The sequence below is a fragment of the Phragmites australis genome, chromosome 9 (assembly GCF_958298935.1).
Source record: "Phragmites australis chromosome 9, lpPhrAust1.1, whole genome shotgun sequence".
Taxonomy (NCBI): domain Eukaryota; kingdom Viridiplantae; phylum Streptophyta; class Magnoliopsida; order Poales; family Poaceae; genus Phragmites; species Phragmites australis.
In genome coordinates, this window is record NC_084929.1 from 5971695 (window position 1) to 5985613 (window position 13919).

Sequence of the window (13919 nt, forward strand, 5' to 3'; positions counted from 1 at the left end):
TCTTCCGCAATCCTGTGCGCGAGCGAAGTGGAGATGCGCTGGTTCTTCCCGCGGAGCGGCGGAAGTTGCGCTGATGAGCCTGTGCGGCGGCGAGGCAGGAGGCTTCGGAGTCCGGCGGAAGCGAGCAGCATCAGGGAACCCGCGAGACTCCGCATCGTCTCGTGTGGTGGAGGACCCGAGCGACGCAGATGCGCCGACCGCGCTAAAATCTTCGCCACCGTCCGTGTGCTCGGCGGCATTAGGCGGATTGAGGTCGTCCCCAAGGTTTTGGTACGTACTCCGGCCTCAGATCCCCTTCCTTCCCCCCGTGGTAGCGCGGTGTAGTTCGTCGTCCATCGCCTCGCCGTGCCCTCTGCCTGCCTTGCCTTGGTTAGTAAAGATGTAGTGGCTAAATCACGATGGCCGGCTGTTCATGGGACCTTGCCAGAGCCAGGGGTGCGGAGACCAGGACGTCACCATTGGGAATGAGCATAGCGCCGGCGGCATTGGGGGTCAGTATGGGTTAGCCACTTTCACAGATCCACGCACGTAATCGCTAGTGGCTAATTCTCGGCGGCCGGCGAGGAAGATTAGCGGCATTGCTGTGGTACATCGAATAGGAGCGTGAATCGATTTGGCGCATTGCTTCTTCCTTCCTTTGCAATTTAGTATGAATGGTTGTGGCAGGAGGTCATGTTAATTAAAAACTGGTGCTTCTATCCTACAAATGTGTCGATGAGACTTTTGGACCATAATGTCCATGTATGTGTCTTTGATTTGAGGTATGAAGAACTCAGTATATGTTTAATTCATGCTCTAGTCGTTCTTCAGATACTTGGAATGACCATTTTGCTTTTTATGCCTCTATTTTTAGGTGATGCATCAGTTGTAGTACAAGGCAGCACATTATGATAGGAATGTTTTATGCCTTGGGGTGAAACTATGCCATTTCTACTCAGGGTATGGGTCTACCCTTTCAATAATTGGAGACCTGCTTAACCTTTGGAAGATCAATAGGAATGAGACATTGTTTGGTGCCGAACTGTATGAGGTTATTTCTCTAGGTGCCGGAATGATCTTGCGAATGCTTCTTTTGCTGTGGAGGGAATGCTTGGGGATTATTCTTTATTACATATCAATTATGCTCACAACATTTTTATGATTAGATATTGTAAGTTCTTCTGTAGGATGGGTTGGATTCCTCTCATATGATACAGTGCGTTATGTTGAAACAAAGAAGCTTGCTTTTATTAATAGGCTGCTAAGTTTAGTCGGTGCTGTTGTCTTTGAGAAGTATCGTGTGTCTTTGTTTGATTAGTTGTTTGAAAATGTTCCGCAAATAAGATATTAGTTGTATCAATTGAAATGACATGCAATGAATAACAACTCCTTCCTACTCAGTGTGTATATGGACTTGTCCCGAAATGCTTGATCAATGTACAATTTGAGCTGAAATTTAGTTTCTCAGTTTAGGCATCCCTATCCGTGGTTGTAGATGGACACCGCTTTTCTTGCTGCTCGTGTGTCCAAAATGCAGGACCATGTGCAAGAAATGGCCATGTGTTGAAGAACGTGGTGAAGGACAATTTGAGTACGGAGAACACCCCCGTTGACATGGAGTTGAAAAGCGGGGGACTTGGAGCAGCTCGTGTTCCAAGTTGAAGATGCGATGAGAGCCGGCGGCGTGGGCAACCAAGTTTGTGAGGGCTCTAATGTGGAGGATGAAGCATCCTGTTCAAAGGATGTTGACGATGACGATGTTGTTCCTGCGGACTGGAGCTCCGATGACCTACTCTGCGGCGATTCAGTTGACTCCTTGTCCGTAGAATCCGATCGGTCTTGGAGGCTGTAGTTTGGTAGGACATGTACTGTGATGTAGGGTTAGTGTTCGAGAAATGTGGAGTGTAGTGCCGGAACTAGTGGGTGGTCTTGTACTCCGTTACTCGAAAATAATGTAAGGGTACCTCGTTAAGATATATTTGTCGTTCTGTTCGTTAAGTTTGAATGGATTGTAAGTTTGTGCACCATATTGCCGGGTTCATCGGTAACCTGTCCTTCTGCTTTGTTGTATTTCATCACATTTGTAATGGCTTGCAGGAACTCTATGGAGTATGCCTCATTCCTGCGTGGTGACGAAGATGAGATTCCTTGGGATGACGTTGTGCCGCGAACCCAGGAAGACATCTTCGGGACACAGCCGCATGTGGTAGAAGAGCAGCAACCCGAGGGACCGGGAGAGCTGCCAGCTGCAGGTGGCCGTGGATGTAGTTACACCATCTAGGAGGACCTTCATCTTGTGAAGGCATGGCTGAACGTCAGTATGGATCCCGTGGTGGGGAGCAACCAGAGTTTGGGGGCTTTCTGGCAGAGGATCGAGACCTTTTTCCACGAGCACAAGGACTTCCATTCCACCCGGAACAAGAAGTCTCTGCAGGGGAGGTAGACCTTCATCAGCGGGATGGTGCAGAGGTTCTGCGGCCACTATGCTAAGGCCCTCTGTAATAGGAGGAGTGGGATGACCGAGCCAGACACGGTACGATTCTTTTATGTGGTTCATTTAGGTACGCGCCATTGTATGACTCCAATCAGTATTGAGTTGTTTCTTTTTCAGATTGCGGCGGCATGTCAGATGTTCTAATCCGTGGAAAACAAGGAGTTCACGTTACTGCCTTGTTGGGTAGAGTTGTGTCATCATCCGAAGTGGTAATCGGAGGCCTCCCGCAAGAAGCAGAAGACGTCGTCCGTGGGAAGCCCCGCATCTGGATAGAGATTTTTGACCGCCAAATAGCCATGAAGGAGAAGGTTGAGAAGGAGAGGGCTGAGCGATTTGCTGAGATGTTGAGAATTGAGCAGCAGAGGCTAAAGCTAGAGGAGGAGCGTGTGCAATTGGAAAAGGTTAAGGAGGAGAGGGAGATAATGAGCATGGACCTTTCGCAGATGGATGAGGACCAGCAGGCCTACTACAGGAGCCTCCGCCAAAGCATTATTGCTGCTCGCCGTGCTACATCTGGCCCATCCAGCTAAATTGTTAGGTTGGTTCAACTTAGATTGAGATTTCAGCTTTGCTGCTTGTAACGGACACTTCTTTGTATTGCATTATGTAAGACTTGTTGAGCTTTATTTGTTTAGTTAGTACTGTACATTTCAGGGGTTTGCAACAATACTGATGTTTGAGATTCGGTTGACACCTTTCAATCTGTGCAAATACTTTTCTAAGTTTGCTTCCTCAAACTCAGCCTGGTAATTTCAGTGTTCAGTGCTCATGCTCGTGCTGTACTAGGTTCTGAATTTAGTTCGTGGACTTGAATCCCTTCAAATGTGTGTCCTATGTATATGCATATGCAAGGTACTGAAATGAGCTCGTCGACTGATGTGTGTGTGTACATCTGAACTTCCACGGCATGGTGGAGGCGCTGGATTTCAGTGTATATGCAAATGTGTGTGTGTACATCTGAACTTCCATGTGCAGAAATTCACCATTGGCGATGCTTCTGGTTCCTTCACTGTCGGGAGGAGACGTTGCAGCCAATATTCAAACTGGTAATTCGAATGGGGATTCAGCAGAGAGCTTTTAGCAGACCACTTGACAAATTTGAATTCAAATAAGCAGTGAAACATGAGCCAGATATGAGCTCCTGCATCCGAAGTTACACACAAAAGAAGCATGGTCTATTCCACAACCGAACGTAACACGCACTACCATAATACGCACGTACATACGACATAGCTCCGTAGGATATACTACGTTACATTTATTTGATCGAACTACTAGAGGTGTATACTACTCTCCTCCGTGGAGCTGCCAAAGATGCTCAACAATATCGTCCTAGAGTTGATGATGACCTGGTCTGCTTCTAATTTCACCATACCTTTGCATAAATGCTTCGAGTGGGGGGGTTGCGTCGTGCGACGGCACCACTTCCTCACCCGAACCCTCGTACACGTATTCGACTTCCCCTTCCGGTCTCTCATCTTCGATTATCATGTTGTGCATGACAATGCAGGCGGTCATTATGTCGTTCAGGATCTCCTGATCCCAGAACCTCGCAGCTCCCCAGACTATGGAAAATCGGGACTACAAGACTCTGAATGCCCGTTCGACATCCTTTCGTGTAGCCACTTGTTGGACCATGAAGTGATGCCGCTTCCTACCAACATGAGCTTGTATGGACTTGACAAACGTAGCCCACTCCGGATAGATGTTGTCTGCAAGATAGTACCCCATGGTGTAATGGTGTCCATTAATGGAGTATTGTGCCTCACCAGGGGCAAGGTTGTCGAGGAGATGTGAACGGTGCAGCACGTTGATGTCGTTCAATGAACCTGACATTCCAAAGAAGGCATGCCAAATCCACAGGTCCTGCGACGCCACAGCCTCTAGAATGATAGTCAATGCATTGACATGGCTCGTGAAAGGACCCGACCACGCCGTCAGACAGTTCTTCCACCTCCAATGCATGCAGTCAATGCTTCCAAGCATCCCGGGGAACCCTCTTTGCTGGTTCATATACAACAAGCGAGCAGTGTCCTCGTTCGGAGCACGGAGGTACTCATCATCGAATACCTCGACGACAGCACACATGAACTGCCTCATGCTCATCAAGAGAATCTGCAGGAGCATTATATGCTAGTATACGGAATGCCGCAGTAACTTTTTGCAAGGATGACAGCCCCAGCTCCCCTGCAGCGTTCCTCCTTTGCTGGAACCACGGGTCATGCTCCTCAACCTCCTTCACAATCTTGCAGTAAAGGTCATGTTTCATCCTGAACCTGCACGACCACCGACCATTACTACCTCACACACCTTCTGTACATAACACTTACAAATGGAAACCTCTATTTACAATGTTACCTGCAACGAAAAATATAGTCGGGGTACATCGAGGGGTCGGCAAAGTAGTCGTTGTACAACCTATTGTGGCCCTCCAGCCGATTCCGGTGGATGCGGCGATGCCTAGGGACAGAACCGCCCCACAGCCCTTGGCGTGAAGCTTCCCCGTCCGCATGCCAAGCGCTAAGAGTCGCTAAGACCAAATCGTCTTCCTCATCGGAAAAATCATTGGAGAAACACAAGTCTCTCATGTACTGCTTCCAAGCTGAACGAGGATCCATTTCGTAGCTTGCAAATAAGAGTTCCTCATCCTCTTATATATAGTGAGTGGCCGAGCCTTTTGAAGGAATCCACAGCATTTCCTTCCCCTACAAGCCACTACTTGAGAGGCTTCGGCAGCAAGATTGCTTCTTCCTTCCTCTACAAGCTAAATTGTCGTGCAAGTCACAACTGTTTAATATGTTGCAAACAATCTTTTTTCACTGCTTATTTGCATGGCCGAAATAGTTACCACCGACAAAAAATAAGCTGAACAATTTTTTATTTTTTTTAAAGTAAATTCAATTATTTTATACCACTAATTTTAACCGTACCAACCATTGCCATTTCTAACGGGAACCGGTGAAATGGGATGCTACGATGGTGATTATGGCGGTTGGGTACAAAATCTTTTAATATAGGAAAGAGAAGATAGATGATGATATATAGAGTTTCTGTTAGAGATGGAGAGAATGAGGACTGCTGCAATAGTGATATGAGATGTTGTAATAGTATTTTAGATGTTGAAATTTTACGATTTTTATTGAAGATGATAGAAAGGTGAAAAAAAAAAGACAGAAGGCGCAAGTACAACTACTATGGAGCAGGTAGTGAATTGTAGCCGGCAATAGGGTGTTGACATTTTACAGGCGTCTGTTTTTTTATTGTATTACGAATCGTGACGGTCCGGCGTAGATATGAAGGCTGGACTTTTCCTTCAACCTCTGGCGGACAAACGAAGTCTGACAAAGCGAACCTCGTGCTCCGCTCCTCCTTTTGCTTGGCCTCCTGTCCTCAGATCTGCGTCCACAGCCTATCATTGTACTAACATTTGGAGCTCTCAGACCGTTCATCTTCGTGTCGTGTCTGTCTCATCCGTCAGACCGATCTTACTCTCGAGGAGCTCTTTTAACCCTCGAGACAAAGAACCCCCAATCAACTCCTTCTCTAACCCTCAATTGTTCTTCGACATCAATCTTATTTGGTTTTAGACCTATAATCATTAGGAGGCGTGCTGGAAATAATGTCAGCATCATGTTCATTTATTCCTATCATCTAGTTATCACTCTTATCATCTAAAATCATCTCTAACTATATATTTTTTTTATTTTTTTCCTTTTCAATTTTCTTCTTCGTTTTTATTCTATTTATTTTCTCTCATCTCTAATCATTTTTCTTTGAAGAAATTTATGAAAGAAAATGAGAGATAATTCCATCCTAAAGATAATGATCTTTGAAATTCTTTCGTGATGAAAACTGGGAAGGGAAACTATTGGAGTGCTGAAGGGAAAAAAATCCCTTCGTGACGATAACCGTAAAAAAAACTATTAAAACACTGAATGAAACGAAAATTCCTTCGTGAAATAATTCTCCCTAACAAAAAATAATTGGAGATGGTATGAAGCTCAAGCTTGATGGAAATGCTGTACTGAGCAAACATCAGCATGTGAAAAGTTAAAAGCCAACAACAGCCGCCAGATCTTGGGATATCTGACCAGAGATTTACCGACCGAAAAGGGGCTCTACTTTTGGTCCGTGTCAGTGCCTGCCTGACGTTGGCGAAAGCCCAGGGGCCACAGTGCTAGCCGATCCGAAATTGCAATTTTGGTTGCCCTGAAATTAGTAGTAGTACTACCAAATCTCGTGCAAAAGTGGAATTGATGCCACATGCCGTTTGACATCTTCCGTGGTAGCCAAATGGTCACACCTGGTACTAATCATTTTATAGCGTCACCATCTTCACGTGATAAACGTTTGTGAGTACAAATTGCGCGAGAAGCTCGATTTTGTGAGATAATTTGTGGAGTCATTCGAATTTCGATGTACTATATATATATATATATATATATATATATATATATATATATATATATGTGTGTGTATTGGTTTCTCCATATGTTCCAAATCATGTGTGTCTGCGCTTTTTTTGGGAAAAAGAAAAAGAAGTTTTGTGCTGAGATGACCGGTAGATGAAAAATATGCACCACACTTTTCTACAAACGAAATATCTACGACATGATGAGATGAAGCAGGTATCACAGCTAACTAGAGGACAAAGGAGTCCCTTAGTCGCAGTGAACGGAAACAACTAACATGCGGGAACAGTGACCAGTACGCACCAGGCACCAACGGCGACGACTTTGCGTGTCCCTCGCCGGCCGGCCTGCCGGCCCGGCGGTGTCCATCATCTTCAACTAGCTGGACCAGTGAGCTAGATAACTGTATAGGAGTATAGCTAGGCCCAGCGCAGCGTTTCACATCGTGGTAAATGAAACTACTTGAACGAAACTTATTCAACGACGACAGTTAAATCGTACTCGAATTAGTAACACGGTACAAGTGCACGGTAATAGAAAACTACTACAGCTGATCATAAATACATGCTGTTCTGAAAAGATTTAGTCAAATTTTCAAAACTTTAATTAACAATTACTATCAAAATATTTAGTTTAAAAATATTAAAATCATATGTGTAAATTTGTTTTGAAAAATATTTTTATAATACTACAAATTTAATAGATTTTAATAAAAAATAATGATCAAAATATATTGAAGATTGTATTTTATACAAACGATATGTATTTATGACTATAGGGAGTAGCTACATGCGAGAAGTATGTGTTTATGTACAGTTATTGATCAATCCGGCCTTTTTATTTTTATATTTTTTCGATTAAAAATTTAAATAAATAGATTCCTCGAACCAGTATTTGCAAAACTAGACGATTGCCGCCCCCTGAAAGAGCTGCAACCCTCCCAGAGGGCGATAAAGAGGTGCCCAAGGACTCCAGTCTAAGAGTGGACTGAATCTGAACTAAAATAGGGGGATAGGCTCTCGGGCGTCCTACCTTAAGGAAATGAACCGAAAGTTTCTGTCCCTTCGCCTAAGATGATCATGAACGAAGACAGAGAATTGCGTAGATAGGAGGAGGAAACGAACCAACCCAGCCTTTTTTTGGAAAGCCCCACAACTAGCTATCTTATAGCCGACAACTAAGGCAAGCCTACTCAACCATTATCCTCGGGGGATTGATTTAGGTAGGTTCTTATGGCGCTCCAAGCTAGCAATCGGTAAGATGAGCTTTTTTTTTTTTAAGACTTTGAAGACCCGACTTTGACCCACCCCTTCAGAAATTCAGTAGATGCAGGCGACTTTTCTATAACCCTCAATGCCAGCTGGGGAAGAGTCGTTAGATGACAATTGAAGTAGGGGTCTGCCTCTTTCAAAGGGAAGCAAGAGTCTCATAGGGGAGGAGATCCTGCACAGACCAATCCCAATCTGGAAGAGAGTCTTGTTGTCAATGAAAGAAATCTACGATATAATAATATAGGGAGGGAGTCTTTTTCTGTCTTGAGCTTCCTTGTCATTTTCAATGGTTGGGTGCAAACCCGTCGTTTAATTTCTTGTAAAGAAGTTGGCCTTCTAGTACGGCCTATGCCTCAAGATATGTCCAAATAAGAACATCCAGGCCCATACCGATAAACCATCCAGCTTGGCAAGTCTTTGGAGTAAAAATTCCTGCCTCAGTTCACAAGCAATTGGTTGCCCCGGTAAGGAATCCTTACCGCCCCCTGAGAGGGTGGGTGGCCTAACCACCCCCTAAGAGGGCGGCAAGAGGCTTAACCGCCCTCTCAGAGGGCGGGTAGGGGCATCCCGTGCATCTGCCCCCCTTATCGCCCTATGAGAGGGCGGTTAGGTCCCTTGCCGCCCTCTCAGGGGGCGGTAAGGAGCTAGCCCCGCGCCCCCTCCTCTTCCCTTCTCTATATAAACAGTGAAAATGAGGGAAAATCCTTATTTTATTCCAAAAAAGGGAAAAGTAGAGAAGAAGAGAGGAGAGGAAGAGAGCGCGGCGAAGCCCTACTGTTTTCGATCGGCGGATTTGAAGAGTATTTTCCGGTAATTTCTTTTATACTTATATTGCTGTTAGTAAGTAAAGTAGCATTGTATGACCTAGGGTTTAGCACTGTATGACCTAGGGTTTAGGGTTTAGAAAATGCTATATTTAGTAGTATATTGTCAATATTAATTATGATATGGTAGGATAGCCATTAAATACATAATAGTATGGTAGTTTCGAATATCTAGATTGTACAGAGTAATAATTGTAGGTTGGTTTACTTAGGGGTATTATTGAAAAACCTATTGTTACGTAGTAATCAGTGTCGGTAATTTTTTTACTCTGATAATTGGAAATATAGTTTGTCGGTCTTAACATTGGTTATATTTGCGGATGTTTTTAGGGATGGCAAATAAATTATTTTCAGATATATTATGGTGAGAGTCAAATTAGTTATGGTCCTAACACTATAGATCTGTTTGAGTTTCGTCATGTCATCAAGGGTCTTAGTAAAGCCAATGAGAGGAGTATTGTAGGTGTGTGCAAGTGGCTGATGCGGTATTTTCAACTGGATCTGCAGCAACATGATCTTAAACTGAGAGCTGTCCTCAGCCGTGCTAGTCAGGGCTACTTTGGCGAGCTTGTCCCGATCGACACGACATCTACTTGGAGACAGTATGTAGATATATCATGTGAACATGGGCTCCCTCTGATTTTGTTAGCTGAGGCGTACCAGAAGGATCCAACAGAAATAAACTCTACGGAGGCAGTAGTGGGACCAAGTGAGATAGTGGTAGATGAATCAAACCCAGTAAATGTCGGGGCCGGGCTAGATGTTGAGGATATTCCTGAGATGCAACCGACGGGTGTAGCCGATGAGGGGGAGCACATCCCTAGCATAATTAAAGAGATGGAGTTGGAGGATAAAGAGCTAGAGGAAGCCGTTGCCGATGAGGATTCATCCGACGAGGTGAGAAATGCTCCTGTTCCTGCAGAGTGGAGGGATCAGGAATTTTCAAAGCTGGTGGTTAGTGAGGCTAATCGGACACCGTGGGAGTATCATGAGAACGAGGTGTCTCAGGGTGCTATGTATCCTACAAAGGAGTATGTTATTGATGCAGTTAAATTCTGGTCGTTGTCTCTTCGGAGGCAGTTCGAGGTTGTTAAGCCGAGTAAAAGGGAGTACGATATGAAGTGTTTGGTGCTGGAATGTCCTTGGCGGGTGCACGTATTCAGGGGGAAATGGGTAGACTACTGACAGTGCTCAATAGTCAGGGAGCATAATTGTCACATTGAGGAAATAGAGTTCGCCCACCGGAACCTGTCATCTGCTTTTATTGCCAATGTTATGTATGGGGAGATTGTGGACAACCTGAAGTATGAGCCACGATCAATAATTCGTGCTATTGAGCAAAGGTTCCAGTATTCAATAAACTATGCGAAGGCATGGAGGGCGAAACAGAAGGCTATTGAGATGAGGTTCGAGACATATGAAGATTCATATCACAATCTACCTCGTCAATTAGTCACAATATGTGGAAGAAACCCGGGAAGTTACTATGACATCAAGTATTACCCCTCGACTAATGCGCAGTATAACGGGAAACGAGTATTGCAGCGTGCTTTCTTTGCATTCGCGGCAACCATCAATGCATTTCAGTACTGTCGACCCATCATTTGCCTAGACGGGACATTCCTCACTGGGAAGTATAAAGGACAGATATTGTCTGCAATTGGGGTTGACGGTAACAACCAAGTCTTGCAACTGGGGTTTGCCTTCGTGGATAGTGAGAACAGGGACAATTGGTATTGGTTCTTGAGCGGGTGAAGCATGCTATTGTTCTGGACCGACTAGATGTGTGTCTGATTCATGATAGACATGCAGGGTTGTTGCAGGTTTTGCTGGATATGCAATATGGGAGTGTTCGATGGGGTGTTGCAGAAAAGTGGCCCGACTTGAAGAGCAGGTGGTGCATGCGCCATATGGGTGTGAACTTCTACAGAAAGTTCAAAAACAAAGACTTGATGAAGCTATTCAAGAAATTATGCAGTCAAAACCATCAAAGAAAGTTCAATGCCCTATGGGCAAGACTGGACAAACTAACTATGAAACACACGGCTGAGGTAGCAGCCACAGGTGATGAACCGATAGCTCTTGGATCTCTCCCAACAGATACTCCTCATATACTAAGGAGGTCAGGGTTAGCTATTAGGAACTTTTGATAGTGGATACGTAATGAGCCAAATGAAAAATGGGCTTTGCTGTACGACAGTGGTGGGGCAAGGTATGGGATAATGATAACAAATCTTGCTAAGGTTTATGACTGAGTCATGCAAGGTATGAGGTCCCTCCCACTCATTGGAATTGTAGAAGGTATTTTGCATGAGACTTGCAAATACTTCATTGATCGGTACGCAACTGCTTCTAAGGTAATGGAAGATAACTATATGCTTTATGGATGGATGCTATGTGAGTATATGGAGAAGGCCACAAAGAACGCACACATGCATCGTGTTAATCAAGAGGGACTGCGGAGCACAGGTTCAGTGTCCTGTGTCGGAATAAGGGTCGTAGGGGTGGAAGACGTGAGCGGCATGTGTAAGAGTGCGTGCTTAGGAGTGGAAAATGCATTTGCACATGCCAGAAGCCACAATTGCTTCACAGGCCTTGTACACACGTCATAGCTACGTATGCGGAGCACAATATGCTTCCCAAGCAATATGTTTCAAAGTACTTCATGAAGGATCAGATACTGAACATCTGGAATCATGAGTTGTATGGTTACGACATTGTTGATACATTTACAAGTAATCCAGGTCATTCACGAATCTATGTGACTGATTTGGAAAATATGAAGAATGCACCGGGTCGTTGACAAACTCACCTGATTCGCAACAATATGGATGAATCCGAGACGGATCCAGGGTCAAGCGATGCAGCCAGTGCAATGAAACAGGTCACACGTACAAGTATTGTCCTAAAAATGCACCTGTTGTATAGGTGAGTATTGCAGCGTGGTGTAGTGTGAATGTATTTAGCGTACCTTGCTATTATATTTGTACGGTAATTGCCTTAGTTCTCTCTGTTGCATTTTAACCTTACATTTGTAAGTATATGTCTCAATATATTCATGTTACTTCTCGTACGTGTATGTAATATGCAGTTCTGTTCACGTAACTATGTACATATTTTCATATAACAGGCTGTATGTATTATTCATGTATATGTAGTTGCAATGTAAATTTCGATTCAATATATATTCTTCTTGTCTACATGTTACAATATATTAATGTACATGTGGTTTTAATGCAGATATGACGCACCCTCCGACCCTCGAGCTTCTCGACCCTGCACTGGACAAGAGACATCGCAGCTTCTTGTCCACCGTGCACCAGACGGAGTTAGGGGTATTCCGACCACGTGGCCCTGGAGAACTACTTATGATCCACGATCGGTGGAAGCACCGGTAAGTCGCTATTTATATACGCATGTGCCGATTCATTTATGTATTACATCCCCCAGTTTATTTATATTCCCAATGGTGCAGGTTGGCAGCATCGGGACTCCTACCACTTTGTCGTTTGGTGGAGGCCCGATCGACGGAGAACCCCGAGGCAGCGGCGAGACGATTCTATTTTGACCACTAGCTGATAGCAGCCCTGGTTGACCGATGGAGGCGTGAGACACATACTTTCAACCTCTTAGGCTTACCTTGCGCTGGATGCTGACTGGATGCATGGATACTGACTGGATGAACGTCATGCATCAGCCCTTCGGCCCGGTTCAGCGGACAGACGACGCACCCCCCTACGTGCCTGAGTTCTTGTCCGATCCACGAGGGCCCACGAAGAAGTGGATCCTACAGTTCTAGGTACCTTCCAATGCAACTTCTCATTTACTTTTCGAGTATCCAGATTTTTTTCTTATTATCACTTGCCATACTTGTAGCCTACGTACAAGCACCCGGAGGCCGATGTGTACTCGGTGTTGATGCATTTGGAGGCCTACCTGCTTTTGCTGTTTGGCTGGGTTATGTTCACCAGCGGCCAGGCCACCTGGTAGCGAGGACCCTTGTTCTGTATGCGAGGTTGATAGCGGATGCGGTAGGCGATGAGGTATCATAGTTCAGTTGGGCATCTGCTGTCCTTGCTGCGACATATTGGGCGTTGTGCGACGCGTGCACGTAGAAGGAGCCACTTGCCACTTTAGCTGGGTGCCCACTACTACTACAATTGTGGTCTTACGAGCGGTTCGCCATAGGCCAGCCAGTTGTGGACCGCTCCCCGTACCCTGAGGAATGGTACGGCGAACCCGAGGAGGATGCTCCCACCATGTCATCGTTGTGGTGTTGACGCCGGGTATGTACTTAATTTTTGAATGCTTTAATTGTCACATGTTTTTGTTATGGATTCAGACTATGTTTCTCACATCTTTTTGTTCTCAATTCTGACTATGTTTCTCACACAGCCATTGGGCGCATGAGCAAGCCCACAACGCGTATGAGCTTTTTCGGTCGTAGTTCGATCGGCTTCGTCATGACAATGTGGTATGGACGCCGTACAGGTTCTTGGCCATCCAAGGCCATGCAGGTTTGGGCCTATCTCCGTTGTGTACCCGCGACGAGGAGTACTGGCTTACGAAGACACCGCTTGTCTTCGACATCTTCGTCGAGGAGTACTCACCGCACCGCGTCATGTGGCAATTCAGGCACTACCAAGATTTCCCCATCGTCCACATTCGCATTGTTCCAGTGCACGTCCACAGGTAACTATAATGAAGTAAATAATTCGTAACATTCATCTTATTGTCAGTCTATTGAACGTGGTTCACTTACAAGCATACACGCAAGGGACAGCTGGGTGGCAACCTCTGGACAGATCGCTTGGCCCCGTACGTCTCAGCATGGGCCCAAGCCTTTCAGGATGTCATGGAGGAGGCACGTCCGTTCGACGAGCAGAGCTTTGAGGAGTACCTGCGGTGGTACGTGCCATGTAGACGTACACGAGTCACC

General features: G+C 45.2%; 1 protein-coding gene across 1 annotated transcript; it reads right to left on the reverse strand.

The window, feature by feature from the left end:
• Positions 1 to 4054: 4054 nt before the first annotated feature.
• On the reverse strand, positions 4055 to 5091 carry LOC133927958 (uncharacterized). Its single transcript, XM_062374272.1, has 3 exons — positions 4832 to 5091; positions 4632 to 4749; positions 4055 to 4588 (listed from the first exon to the last, which is right to left on the reverse strand). Exons 1-3 carry the CDS (start codon positions 5089 to 5091, stop codon positions 4055 to 4057), a joined length of 912 nt encoding a protein of 303 aa, XP_062230256.1.
• Between the last annotated feature and the right edge of the window lie 8828 nt (positions 5092 to 13919).